Source organism: Cicer arietinum, chromosome 3, assembly GCF_000331145.2.
Source record: "Cicer arietinum cultivar CDC Frontier isolate Library 1 chromosome 3, Cicar.CDCFrontier_v2.0, whole genome shotgun sequence".
Lineage (NCBI taxonomy): Eukaryota > Viridiplantae > Streptophyta > Magnoliopsida > Fabales > Fabaceae > Cicer > Cicer arietinum.
In genome coordinates, this window is record NC_021162.2 from 62,619,257 (window position 1) to 62,634,727 (window position 15,471).

Below are 15,471 nucleotides of genomic sequence, written 5' to 3' on the forward strand. Positions count from 1 at the left end.
AAAAAATCGATAAAGTAACAAAAGCATATAGTCTAATAATAACAACTTTAATTTTTTTTTAAGAAATGATAAATAATATCATAAATAATTCATACAATTACGAAATATTAATACAAACCTCGACACGTTCAAAAGCATGCATTGACTACGAGGTGCTCCAAATTGTAACACGCTAACAACAAATTTTAAAGATATTGTTTATTTGCGCTCAAGTGTGATAGGACTCCTTACAAGTAATACGCAGCGAATATAAAATTCTCCCAACTTGCAAGAACCTGTGAGGAGCAACAATAAATATATGACAACAAATTAATAAAAATAAAAGGACGTAATCAACACCTATATTTTAACGTGGAAAACCCGTCAATGCAAGGGTAAAAACCACCGGTCGTTCAGACCAAAGAAGTAGCTCCACTATAATCAAATTTAGAATAATTTTGACAATTTCACATTAGACAGACCCAATACATTTATTTTGGTATGAAGGTAGTAATTTTCAAAAATAGCACTAACATTTTGGGTAAAATAATTTGATGGTCAAAATAAGATAAAATAAGATATATGATAAACAAAAACTAATGTTAAATTTATTAACAAAAAAGAGTATCTTAAAGTTGATGTGATCCATTGCTATATAAACCCTAAGCCCCGGGTAGATTATAACACACTTACAAAAATATATTTTGTTGTTGAAACAAACATAAAAATCATGGCTTCACTTAGGAATTTGTCAATTTTCTTGACTTTGGCTTTAATCCTTGCAACGCAAGTGGCTCTCTCTACAAGTAAGCATCTTGATATGGTTCCACTACACATATATTACACACACACACACACTATTCATTTAAGTGTTTTATTTTTATTGAATTTAGCTTTTGAATAGTATTATTGATTACTAATAATGAATTTTTATGAAAAAAAGGCATAGGTGTGAATTATGGGAGGAATGGTGACAATCTTCCATCCCCACAAAATGTTATAAGCCTTTACAAGAAATGTGGGATAAAACTTCTAAGACTTTTTGAGCCAAATCCTGATGTATTAGAAGCATTAAAAGGTTCAGGTATAGAAGTAAGTCTTGGAACAAGAAATGATGATGTTAAAGTGATAGCATCAAGTGTAAGTGCTGCTAACCAATGGGTAAATACCAATATTGCCCCTTACAGTCAAGTAAATTTCACATGGATTGTACTAGGAAATGAAATTATTCCAGGTGCGGAAGGAGTTTTTGCTACACAAGCTATGCAAAACATGAAAGAAGCATTAATTTCAATTGGATTAACTAACACTAAAGTTACCACATCATTTTTTTTGGCTGGACTTGCATCCTCTTACCCTCCATCTGCAGGGGCATTTACTGATGAGGTTGCAGAAGTAATGAAAGATGTTACAGCTTTTTTGCTACAAAATGATGCACCCCTTATGGCCAATGTGTACCCTTATTTCCCTTATGCATCTAATCCAGCAGAAATTAAATTGGATTATGCATTATTTCAATCAAAAGTGGCTCCAGTAACTGATGGTAGCTTGAAATATGATAATCTTTTTGATGCAATGGTTGATGCAGTTTATTCCGCATTAGAAAAAATTGATGCAGGGAATGTTTCTTTGGTTATTGGAGAAACTGGCTGGCCTACTGCAGGGAATGGAGCTATTACAAATACTGAAAATGCAAAGGCATATAATTCAAATTTGATAAAACATGTGGAGAGTGGTGTGGGGACACCAAAAAGACCAGGACAAAATATTGATGTTTTTATATTTGCAATGTTTAATGAAAATCTCAAGGCTGCAGGTGTTGAGCAAAATTGGGGTCTTTTTTATCCTAATACGACTGCTGTTTATCCACTTTTACAATGTTAATTGTAAATCATACACTACATTCATTTATGTTCTACACTTCGATTTCAATTTCGAATTATATTGTACCAAATAAACCACTTTCATCCTATTAATACAGTATTATTATTATTATTCTCTTTTTGTTTTTCTCTTAGTTTTTTTTTTTTTTATCTTCCTTTGATGTTAATTGAAAGAGGTAAATTCTAATGTTTGAGGTGAATCTAATTACTAATAAACAAATATTAAAAGAAAGTAAAACATTCATTTATTTGTTCAATCATGATTCAATTCAGTTTAATTGAATGAAAGTTAAAATACATTGAAGCAACTAATGACTAGCAAATTAATGAAATCAGTTGACCTTAAATTACCCTTTTGATCCTGTTTTTAAAATAAATAACTATTGTAATAAGTTTTCAAGGAAAGTCAATTTTATTAAATATAAATTAAACTTGTCTGACTTTGTAAATTTTTCTAAGCTAATAATATATCAAAATTAAACTAAAAGGAGATTAGATATGATTAATTTTTTTACACCAATAATGTAAAAAAATTAAAATTTTAAAGTGTAATTTCTAAATTTTAATGCTTGTATTATGAACCCAATATAAAACTATGTAAAAGTTAGAGGTTTAGCTTTCGAACATTGCCGTGTAAATAAATCTTTACAAGCCACCGATAAGATACATATCATTAAAATTAAATATTTATTAATAATTTAATAATTATGATTAATTGATATTATTAAAAAATAATTACACTCTTAGTTTGTATCAATCAAATCCAAATTTTAATACCTAAATTTCGAATTTATAAGTTAGAAAGGAATTTAAAAATATATATTCACTTTATCTACATTTTGGTTTTTTATTCTTGAAATATGAAATTGACTTTAAACTTTGAATTTCGAATTTAGTCACGGTGACTCTGACCTAAGAGGAAACATTGTTTGTAAATTATTAAAAGTTTACTCATTTTCTCTCTCTAAATTACTATGTAAAGAAAGATATGACTATTTTTTTGCTTTAATAAGATATAAAATGTATTTTATAAGGACATAAATTTATTTTATACTGTTTAAAAAAGTTTAGCTAAATTATGTTGAAAAACTAGCTAAATGGTTATTGGGTTGTCATAAAATATTCAAAATGAAATAATAAAGGAAATATAAAATTTGAAGACGTGTTTAATATTGATTTAAACTATTGTTATTTTTTAAATAAAAAAAATCAATCATAAAAGTCTATAATTTTAGTCAATTTCTTGTATTTTTTAACTAAAAAAATTAATGATTTTATATATTTTAAATGATGTAGTATTCGATTTCATGATATATAACAATTTAGATACATTAATTATTCCTATATCATTAACTAAATAATAAAAAATTAAAAGTTAAGTTTTTAGATCAATTTCATGCATGTTTGTCATTCTACATTATTGTATTGTATGTTATATTATTTAAATCACGTCACATCGTCATTTTTAAATTAAAAAATCTCAACGATGAGTCAAAACTGACATATATTAAAATAGGAGACTAATTTCATAAATTGATAAAATAGAAAAATAAAAACTACAATTAAGTCAACTATAACAAGGATGGTATTAAAAGATGGTGTCCTTAGTTATAAAAATGGTCACATTCAGTCATATTATTCACATCGTGTATAATTGGTTTCTAGATCTAAACATTCGAATTAAGAAACAAATTAATTGATAAATTTGTGTGTAATTTGTGACTATGGATGGGAATATGTTAGACCGTCCGTGGGGCATATGGTCTGACCTACTTATGGTATAGTCTGACCTATTTAATAAAAAGGCTATGCTTATGCTATTTTTAAAGCTTATTTATTTAAATAGATCAGACTCTCAGACTTATAAAAAAACATATTAGGCCTGTCACATCGGCTCATATATATATAAGAAAAAAATGCTATTCATTTTAGAAAGTCATAGCAAAAAGATTTTAAGTTAATGTGTTAAAATTGATTATTTTTATTTGATTGACAATTCAAAATGACTTTACTTTGTCCATCCATATACATTAAACTCTTTCTTAGACACTAAAATAATATATAATCACCTTTTTTTTCTTCTTTTCACCTTTCTTCTCTTTCCTCCTTCTTTCTTTCTTCAACTAAATAATGTGTAAAAAAAATTAAGAATTAAATTGTCTCAATTTAATTTTTTTAAAAAGTAAAAATTATCTTTATTTTTCCCAAAAACTAATTTGAAGTTTTTAATTTTTTTTTTTATCTTTATTTTTCTAAAATAGGTATTTTCTTTAAAGTATTTTGTAACAAAACAGATCGAATTTGAACACTCTTCTAATTACGGAGAACATATATTTGAAAGTGACATATGAGATTAAGATATACAAGAGAGTAAGGTATGGAAACAAAAAATTACAATTTTTATCAAATTATTTTTGTTATGTTTGGTACATTATTAATATCATAAATATAATAAAATATATTATATTAAAGATAAATGCAAATAATATTAATTAAATTATACAATTAAAAGGAAAAAAATATATTAGAAATTAGAATGGTCAATTATTTTAAGACAATTATTTTTTCCGTAACTTGATCAATTATTTTGAGACGAATAACTTTTCGATGATCACCAGTACAATAATTTTTTTAAAGATTTGGACATTTATTAGTAAATGTCATTATTTATTTTTTTAACACAATAAGTGTCACCTTTAAAAAATTCAAAATGAATACGGTTTTTAATTTTCAATTGAAGCTGTATTGTTTTTTATTTTCTATTGAATACTCCCTACATTATTCTAATGAATTCTCCCTATATTATTCTAAAAATATTACTTTTACTTTATATTTATTTTGTATTTCTGATAATAAAAAATATATTAATTATTAATAAAGATAATTCAATAAAAATAACGTTATATTTTTTCTATTAATTATTACTTTTTAATATATAAAATTATGAGAAAAAACGACATTCACCGTAAAATAGAGGAAATATCGTTTGCGGTGATCAAACTTTTTAAAGCCTAACTTATAAAATACTCATATATTCGTACGAAATGCATTTCGTGGTTAATTCTATTAAAGTAGATATTATAATATTAATATATTTCAAAAATTTATATTAACATTTTTACTTTTAAATAAAATATCTATACACGTATACTTTATTTTTCTATAAAAATATTATATTAATATATGTGAATACAAAGACAAATATTAACGTTTTCACAAATAAAAATTGAGTTATAAATTTGGAAGGATATTATGTTTTTTTTATTAAGGTTAAATAAATTTTAACTTTTTTTGTAAAATTTTGATATTTTATTTTTAGTCTGTACAAAATATGTTTTTAATCTGTACAAAATATTTCTTACCTTTTTAGTTTCCAAATATTTTTGGTTATGAGTTTTTGCCACCGTTTTTAAGTCAAACTCATGTGATTCTTTTAATTTTTTGAATGATTAATTTTTAGACATATTTAAAACATCATAAAAATCTTTACTGCAAAATATAATAACTTTTTATCAAAAGATGAATGAAATATGAACTTTTAAGTGTCAAAAGCTTAAAACTTCATATTTAATTCATCTTTATTAAAAAGTATAATCTTTTTTACTAATATATTTATAAAGTCCTGCAAAAGATCATTCAAATATTTTAAGGATACAACTGAGTTGACTTAAAAAAAAAGACATAAATTGAAAATGAAATTTCTTTTCAAACTAAAAAGTTAAAAACAAATTATAAAATCTAAAAACAAAAAAAGCTAAAATTTTATGGGGACCAAAAGTTTATGTAACTACATTTACTAATATAAATTAAATTTGAACATCTAAAATCATATATACTTGGTTGATAGTTTTTATTTTATCAAAATTAACTAAAAAATCCATATCTCAAATAACTTCTAAATTTAATGTGTAAATTAATGATTAATCAACCAAATATAAAACTTACACAAAAACATATAAGAGATTAATTTTGGAACATAGTGTAAATCTTTTTACACGGTTAATCAATCACAAATCATTTCTATATATAAGTTACATATGATTAATGTCAAATGTTTTTATTAATATAATAGTTATAATTGATTGAAACTGTAAAAAAATATCTATACTATTATGATAGTTAGAGGTCAAAAATCATTATGGTGTCACGTTAGTGTTAAAAAAAAAAGAGGTTATAATTTTTTTGTGATTTGATTGAGAACTTTTTTAAAATTAAGTTGGATGATTCATTTCATTTAACCAAATCTATTTTCTTTTCAAATTTTAAATTTAACCATTAAAAAGAAATCATAGAAAATTGAGTCTAGAAAAATAAACTACACTCCCATAATATTGTGAATACATATACGAATTTCTACTTAATGAGGTACTTTTATTTAATATATATATCATATATATATATATATATATATATATATATATATATATCTGATGCACTTTAAATATAATTATTTTTAATAGATAAACTTTTGAGAAAGAAGATTATGTTAAAAACAAATAACTTGTTCCTTTTATTACCAAAAACAAAACAAGTAACTTAAACTCAAAAAGGAGACAAATAGAGTATTAGACTATCATTAACATCCAAACAACTAAAAAATCGATAAAGTAACAAAAGCATATAGTCTAATAATAACAACTTTAATTTTTTTTTAAGAAATGATAAATAATATCATAAATAATTCATACAATTACGAAATATTAATACAAACCTCAACACGTTCAAAAGCATGCATTGACTACGAGGTGCTCCAAATTGTAACATGCTAACAACAAATTTTAAAGATATTGTTTATTTGCGCTTAAGTGTGATAGGACTCCTTACAAGTAATACGCAGCGAATATAAAATTCTCCCAACTTGCAAGAACCTGTGAGGAGCAACAATAAATATATGACAACAAATTAATAAAAATAAAAGGACGTAATCAACACCTATATTTTAACGTGGAAAACCCGTCAATGCAAGGGTAAAAACCACCGGTCGTTCAGACCAAAGAAGTAGCTCCACTATAATCAAATTTAGAATAATTTTGACAATTTCACATTAGACAGACCCAATACATTTATTTTGGTATGAAGGTAGTAATTTTCAAAAATAGCACTAACATTTTGGGTAAAATAATTTGATGGTCAAAATAAGATAAAATAAGATATATGATAAACAAAAACTAATGTTAAATTTATTAACAAAAAAGAGTATCTTAAAGTTGATGTGATCCATTGCTATATAAACCCTAAGCCCCGGGTAGATTATAACACACTTACAAAAATATATTTTGTTGTTGAAACAAACATAAAAATCATGGCTTCACTTAGGAATTTGTCAATTTTCTTGACTTTGGCTTTAATCCTTGCAACGCAAGTGGCTCTCTCTACAAGTAAGCATCTTGATATGGTTCCACTACACATATATTACACACACACACACACTATTCATTTAAGTGTTTTATTTTTATTGAATTTAGCTTTTGAATAGTATTATTGATTACTAATAATGAATTTTTATGAAAAAAAGGCATAGGTGTGAATTATGGGAGGAATGGTGACAATCTTCCATCCCCACAAAATGTTATAAGCCTTTACAAGAAATGTGGGATAAAACTTCTAAGACTTTTTGAGCCAAATCCTGATGTATTAGAAGCATTAAAAGGTTCAGGTATAGAAGTAAGTCTTGGAACAAGAAATGATGATGTTAAAGTGATAGCATCAAGTGTAAGTGCTGCTAACCAATGGGTAAATACCAATATTGCCCCTTACAGTCAAGTAAATTTCACATGGATTGTACTAGGAAATGAAATTATTCCAGGTGCGGAAGGAGTTTTTGCTACACAAGCTATGCAAAACATGAAAGAAGCATTAATTTCAATTGGATTAACTAACACTAAAGTTACCACATCATTTTTTTTGGCTGGACTTGCATCCTCTTACCCTCCATCTGCAGGGGCATTTACTGATGAGGTTGCAGAAGTAATGAAAGATGTTACAGCTTTTTTGCTACAAAATGATGCACCCCTTATGGCCAATGTGTACCCTTATTTCCCTTATGCATCTAATCCAGCAGAAATTAAATTGGATTATGCATTATTTCAATCAAAAGTGGCTCCAGTAACTGATGGTAGCTTGAAATATGATAATCTTTTTGATGCAATGGTTGATGCAGTTTATTCCGCATTAGAAAAAATTGATGCAGGGAATGTTTCTTTGGTTATTGGAGAAACTGGCTGGCCTACTGCAGGGAATGGAGCTATTACAAATACTGAAAATGCAAAGGCATATAATTCAAATTTGATAAAACATGTGGAGAGTGGTGTGGGGACACCAAAAAGACCAGGACAAAATATTGATGTTTTTATATTTGCAATGTTTAATGAAAATCTCAAGGCTGCAGGTGTTGAGCAAAATTGGGGTCTTTTTTATCCTAATACGACTGCTGTTTATCCACTTTTACAATGTTAATTGTAAATCATACACTACATTCATTTATGTTCTACACTTCGATTTCAATTTCGAATTATATTGTACCAAATAAACCACTTTCATCCTATTAATACAGTATTATTATTATTATTCTCTTTTTGTTTTTCTCTTAGTTTTTTTTTTTTTTATCTTCCTTTGATGTTAATTGAAAGAGGTAAATTCTAATGTTTGAGGTGAATCTAATTACTAATAAACAAATATTAAAAGAAAGTAAAACATTCATTTATTTGTTCAATCATGATTCAATTCAGTTTAATTGAATGAAAGTTAAAATACATTGAAGCAACTAATGACTAGCAAATTAATGAAATCAGTTGACCTTAAATTACCCTTTTGATCCTGTTTTTAAAATAAATAACTATTGTAATAAGTTTTCAAGGAAAGTCAATTTTATTAAATATAAATTAAACTTGTCTGACTTTGTAAATTTTTCTAAGCTAATAATATATCAAAATTAAACTAAAAGGAGATTAGATATGATTAATTTTTTTACACCAATAATGTAAAAAAATTAAAATTTTAAAGTGTAATTTCTAAATTTTAATGCTTGTATTATGAACCCAATATAAAACTATGTAAAAGTTAGAGGTTTAGCTTTCGAACATTGCCGTGTAAATAAATCTTTACAAGCCACCGATAAGATACATATCATTAAAATTAAATATTTATTAATAATTTAATAATTATGATTAATTGATATTATTAAAAAATAATTACACTCTTAGTTTGTATCAATCAAATCCAAATTTTAATACCTAAATTTCGAATTTATAAGTTAGAAAGGAATTTAAAAATATATATTCACTTTATCTACATTTTGGTTTTTTATTCTTGAAATATGAAATTGACTTTAAACTTTGAATTTCGAATTTAGTCACGGTGACTCTGACCTAAGAGGAAACATTGTTTGTAAATTATTAAAAGTTTCCTCATTTTCTCTCTCTAAATTACTATGTAAAGAAAGATATGACTATTTTTTTGCTTTAATAAGATATAAAATGTATTTTATAAGGACATAAATTTATTTTATACTGTTTAAAAAAGTTTAACTAAATTATGTGGAAAAACTAGCTAAATGGTTATTGGGTTGTCATAAAATATTCAAAATGAAATAATAAAGGAAATATAAAATTTGAAGACGTGTTTAATATTGATTTAAACTATTGTTATTTTTTAAATAAAAAAAATCAATCATAAAAGTCTATAATTTTAGTCAATTTCTTATATTTTTTAACTAAAAAAATTAATGATTTTATATATTTTAAATGATGTAGTATTCGATTTCATGATATATAACAATTTAGATACATTAATTATTCCTATATCATTAACTAAATAATAAAAAATTAAAAGTTAAGTTTTTAGATCAATTTCATGCATGTTTATCATTCTACATTATTGTATTGTATGTTATATTATTTAAATCACGTCACATCGTCATTTTTAAATTAAAAAATCTCAACGATGAGTCAAAACTGACATATATTAAAATAGGAAACCAATTTCATAAATTGGTAAAATAGAAAAATAAAAACTACAATTAAGTCAACTATAACAAGGATAGTATTAAAAGACGATGTCCTTAGTTGTAAAAATGGTCACATTCCGTCATACTATTTACATCGTGTATAATTGGTTTCTAGATCTAAACATTCGAATTAAGAAACAACTTAATTGATAAATTTGTGTGTAATTTGTGACTATGGATGGAAATATGTTAGGCCGTCCGTCAGGAGCCTATGTATGGAAATATGTTAGGCTGTCCATCAGGGGCCTATGGTCTGACCTACTTATGGTATAGTCTGGCCTATTTAATAAAAAGGATATGCTTATGCTATTTTTAAAGCTTATTTATTTAAATAGGTCAGACTCTCATACTTATAAAAAAACATATTAGGCATGTCACATTGGCTTATATATATATTTTTTAATGTTATTTTTTGGTAATTATTCAATAGTCATTCCATATTCGGTAGCCGTTCTATATTTGGTAGTCGTTTTATATTCGGTACGCATTCAATTAGATATGAAAAGAAAAAAAAAAGTAAAAATTTCATTACAATTAATACCAAAATTATTATTTATAAAATAAAATAAATTCTATAATAATCAAAGAAAATATTTCAATTTAATAAATTATAAATATTATATTTTATTCTCTTTCATTGCATTTTAAAGATTTGTTTTTTATAGACTCTATCAAGATAATTTTGGTGTTCATTAATTTAAAGATTAACTTTTAGAGATTTTAAAAATAGTTGAGTGCCCATTTCTCACAATATTATTAAAATAATAGTTGTTTAAGAAAAATAACTTTGTAATACCTTTTGAATAAAAAAATTAAAATTTGAAAATAATCTAAAAACCACTTAGAATAAGAGACTGTTTTTAGTAGCTTCTTAAAAAAATTATTATTTTTTAAATAATTTTTTTATAGAAAAAATAATTGATTTTCATTAGGTTGAATAAATATAAAATAGTTCAAATTTTATTAAAATATATATAACAAATAATCTTAATATAATTGAATATCAAAATCACTTATTTTATAATTCGTGAGGAACGACTTTTAAATATATTTAGTTTTTGTTTATTATAATAATTTAAAAAAAATATGAAAAATAATTTTTGAGAGAAACTATTCAAAATAATTTCTGGTTAAAAGCATTTAATATTTATATTTTTTTAACACATTATGATTCATTTTTAAAACAAATCTATAACAAAATATGATAAAAACTCTTAAAAGTTATTATTATTGTTTTAGAAAAAAATGCTATTCATTTTAGAAAGTCATAGCAAAAAGATTTTAAGTTAATGTGTTAAAATTGATTATTTTTATTTGATTGACAATTCAAAATGACTATACTTTGTCCATCCATATACATTAAACTCTTTCTTAGACACTAAAATAATATATAATCATTTTTTTTTTCTTCTTTTCACCTTTCTTCTCTTTCCTCCGTCTTTCTTTCTTCAACTAAATAATGTGTAAAAAAAAAAATTAAGAATTAAGTTGTTTAATTTTATTTTTTTTAAAGAGTAAAAATTATCTTTATTTTTCCCAAAAACTAATTTGAAGTTTTTAATTTTTTTTATCTTTATTTTTCTAAAATGGGTATTTTTTTAAAAGCATTTTGTAACAAAACAGATCAAATTTCAACACTCTTTTAATTACGGAGAACATATATTTTAAAAGTGACATATGAGATTAAGATATACAAGAAAGTAAGGTATGAATACAAAAAATTACTATTTTTATCAAATTATTTTTGTTATGTTTGGTAATTTTTAATATCATAAATATAATAAAATATATTACATTGAAGATAAATGCAAATAATATTAATTAAATTATACAATTAAAAGGAAAAAAATATATTAAAAATTAGAATAGTTAATTATTTTAAGACAATTATTTTTTCCGTAACTTGATCAATTATTTTGAGACATATAACTTTTCTATGATCACCAGTACAATAATTTTTTAAAAGATTTGGACATTTATTAGTAAATGTCATTATTTATTTTTTTAACACAATAAGTGTCACCTTTAAAAAATTCAAAATGAATACGGTTTTTAATTTTCAATTGAAGCTGTATTTTTTTTTTCTATTGAAGACTCCCTACATTGTTCTAATGAATTCTCCCTATATTATTCTAAAAATATTACTTTTACTTTATATTTATTTTGTATTTCTGATGATAAAAAGTATATTAATTATTAATAAAGATAATTCAATAAAAATAACGTTATATCTTTTCTATTAATTATTATTTTTTAATATATAAAATTATGAGAAAAAACGACATTCACCGTAAAATAGAGGAAATATCGTTTGCGGTGATCAAACTTTTTAAAGGCTAACTTAAAAAATACTCATATATTCGTACGAGATGCATTTCGTGGTTAATTCTAATAAAGTAGATATTATAATATTAATATATTTCAAAAATTTATATTAACGTTTTTACTTTTAAATAAAATATCCATACACGTATACTTTATTTTTCTATAAAAATATTATATTAATATATGTGGATACAAAGACAAATATTAACGTTTTCACAAATAAAAATTGAGTTATAAATTTGGAAGGATATTATGTTTTTTTATTAAGGTTAAATAAATTTTTACTTGTTTTTGTAAAATTTTAATATTTTGTTTTTATTCTGTACAAAATATGTTTTTAATCTGTACAAAATATTTCTTACCTTTTTAGTTTTCAAATATTTTTCGTTATGAGTTTTTGTCACCGTTTTTAAGTCAAACTCATGTGATTCTTTTAATTTTTTGAATGATTAATTTTTAGACATATTTAGAAGATCATAAAAATCTTTACTGCAAAATATAATAACTTTTTTATCAAAAGATGAATGAAATATGAACTTTTAAGTCTCAAAAGCTTAAAACTTCATATTTAGTTCATCTTTGTTAAAAAATATAATCTTTTTTAGTAATATATTTATAAAGTCCTGCCAAAAATCTTTCAAATATTTTAAGGATACAACTGAGTTGACTTAAAAAAATTAAAAAAAAAAGACATAAATTGAAAATGAAATTTCTTTTCAAACTAAAAAGTTAAAAACAAATTATAAAATCTAAGAACAAAAAAAGCAAAAATTTTATGGGGACCAAAAGTTTATGTAACTACATTTACTAATATAAATTAAATTTGAACATCTAAAATTATATATACTTGGTTGATAGTTTTTATTTTATCAAAAATAACTAAAAAATCCATATCTCAAATAACTTCTAAATTTAATGTGTAAATTAATGATTAATCAACCAAATATAAAACTTACACAAAAACAAATAAGAGATTAATTTTGGAACATAGTGTAAATCTTTTTACACGGTTAATCAATCACAAATCATTTTTATATATAAGTTACATATGATAAATGTTAAATATTTTTATTAATATAATAGTTATGATTGATTGAAACTGTAAAAAAATATCTATACTATTATGGTAGTTAGAAGTCAAAAATCACTATGGTGTCGCATTAGTGTTAAAAAAAAGGTTATAAATTTTATGTGATTTGATTGAGAACTTTTTTAAAATTAAGTTGGATGATTCATTTCATTTAACCAAATCTATTTTCTTTTCAAATTTTAAATTTAACCTTTAAAAAGAAATCAAAGAGAATTGGGTCTAGAAAAATAAACTACACTCCCATAATATTGTGAATACATATACGAATTTCTACTTAACGAGGTACTTTTATTTAATATATATATATATATATGATGCACTTTAAATATAATTATTTTTAATAGATAAACTTTTGAGAGAAGACTATCTTAACAACAAGTAACTTGTTCCTTTTATTACCAAAAACAAAACAAGTAACTTAAACTCAAAAAGGAGACAAATAGAGTATTTGACTATTATTAACATCGAAACAACTAAAAAATCGATAGAGTAACAAACGCATATAGTCTAATAATAACAACTTTAATTTTTTATTTAAGAAATGATAAATAATATCATAAATAATTCATACAATTGCAAAATATTAGTACCAACCTCAACACGTCCAAAAGCATACGTTGACTACGAGGTGGTCCAAATTGTAACCCACTAACAACAAAGTTTAAAGATATTGTTTATTTGCGCTTAACTGTGATAGGACTCCTTACAAGTAATACGCATCGAATATAAAATTCTCCCAACTTGCAAGAACCCGTGAGGAGAAACAATAAATATATGACGAAAAATTAATCAAAATAAAAGGACGTAATGAACACCGATATTTTAACGTGGAAAACCCCTCAATGCAAGGGTAAAAACCACAGGTCGTTCAGACCAAAGAAGTAGGTTCACTATAATCAAATAAGGGTACAAATGAGTCTCAAAATGATTTCTCCCCCTCCAGACGCCGTTTCTACGATTCGACCGTTGCAAACGAAGACCTGAATGTTGCGAACCTGCTGTCCAAAAATCAAACTGATCCAACGGTTAATGAATACGCAATCGATGTTTTTCTGATACTAATTTAACAAAATCGGGAATATAGTTACTCCTTACTTTCTCTTTTGGTGGTTGCCTTTTCTATCAAAGTAGTCTCTCTTTTGAATACGTGATATTTCCCTTATGCATCTAATCCAGCAAACATTAAATTGAATTATGCATTATTTCAATCATAAGTGGCTCCAGTAACTGATGGTAACTTGAAATATGATAATCTTTTTGATGCAATGGTTGATGCAGTTTATTCCGCATTAGAAAAAATTGATGCAGGGAATGTTTCTTTGGTTATTGGAGAAACTGGTTGGCCTACTGCAGGGAATAGAGCTATTAGAAATACTGAAAATGCAAAGGCATATAATTCAAATCAAACCGATCCAACGGTTAATGAATGCGCAATCGATGTTTTTCTGATACTGATTTAACAAAATCGGGAATATAGTTACTCCTTACTTTCTCTTTTGGTGGTTGCCTTTTCTATCAAAGTAGTCTCTCTTTTGTTAACCTTAATTAGACCATTCTTCACTTAAATAAGTGAGACACATGAACTATAATATTTGGGCCTTTCTCCACATAGGAATAAAGTCCAATACCCTACATATCTCCCTCTCACAACTATGTGGAGATAATCGCCAAACCGACATTATCACAACAAGTTTCAAATTTTTCCCTTGGTAATGTTTTAGTCATCATATCAGAACCATTATAATTAGTATGAACTTTAGCCAATTCCAACAACTTAGCTTCCAAAATATCAAGTATCCAATGATACCTCACATCAATGTGTTTGGATTTGCTATGAAACGTCGAATTCTTACCAAGATGAATAACACTTTGACTATTGACAAATAATACATATTTTTCTTGAATAAACCAAAGCTCATGCAAGAATTTCTTCAACCAAATCAACTCTTTTCATGCTTCAGTAATGGCAATGAACTCAACCTCAGTTGTAGACAATGCTACATATTTCTGTAATCTAGACTGCCAAGCCACAACTCCATCTGCAAAATTTAATCATGTAGCCTGAAGTTGACTTTCTCGAGTCAATATCTCCAGCTATATCTGAGTCGGAGTACTCCACCAAAATAAGTTTGTCACCTCCAAAACAAAGCCTCATACATGTAGTACCACGAAGATACCTCAAATCCATT

At 24.9% G+C, this 15,471-nt stretch overlaps 2 protein-coding genes across 2 annotated transcripts; both read left to right on the top strand.

Moving 5' to 3' along the window:
• Positions 1–709: 709 nt before the first annotated feature.
• On the top strand, positions 710–1,932 carry LOC101493491 (glucan endo-1,3-beta-glucosidase-like). Its single transcript, XM_004492988.3, has 2 exons — positions 710–785; positions 923–1,932. Exons 1-2 carry the CDS (start codon positions 710–712, stop codon positions 1,861–1,863), a joined length of 1,017 nt encoding a protein of 338 aa, XP_004493045.1. The 3' UTR covers positions 1,864–1,932.
• A 5,232-nt stretch (positions 1,933–7,164) lies between these two features.
• Positions 7,165–8,387, top strand: LOC101493810 (glucan endo-1,3-beta-glucosidase-like). The gene is made up of 2 exons (XM_004492989.3): positions 7,165–7,240; positions 7,378–8,387. The coding sequence occupies exons 1-2, from the start codon at positions 7,165–7,167 to the stop codon at positions 8,316–8,318; spliced, it is 1,017 nt and encodes a 338-aa protein (XP_004493046.1). The 3' UTR covers positions 8,319–8,387.
• Positions 8,388–15,471: the final 7,084 nt, after the last annotated feature.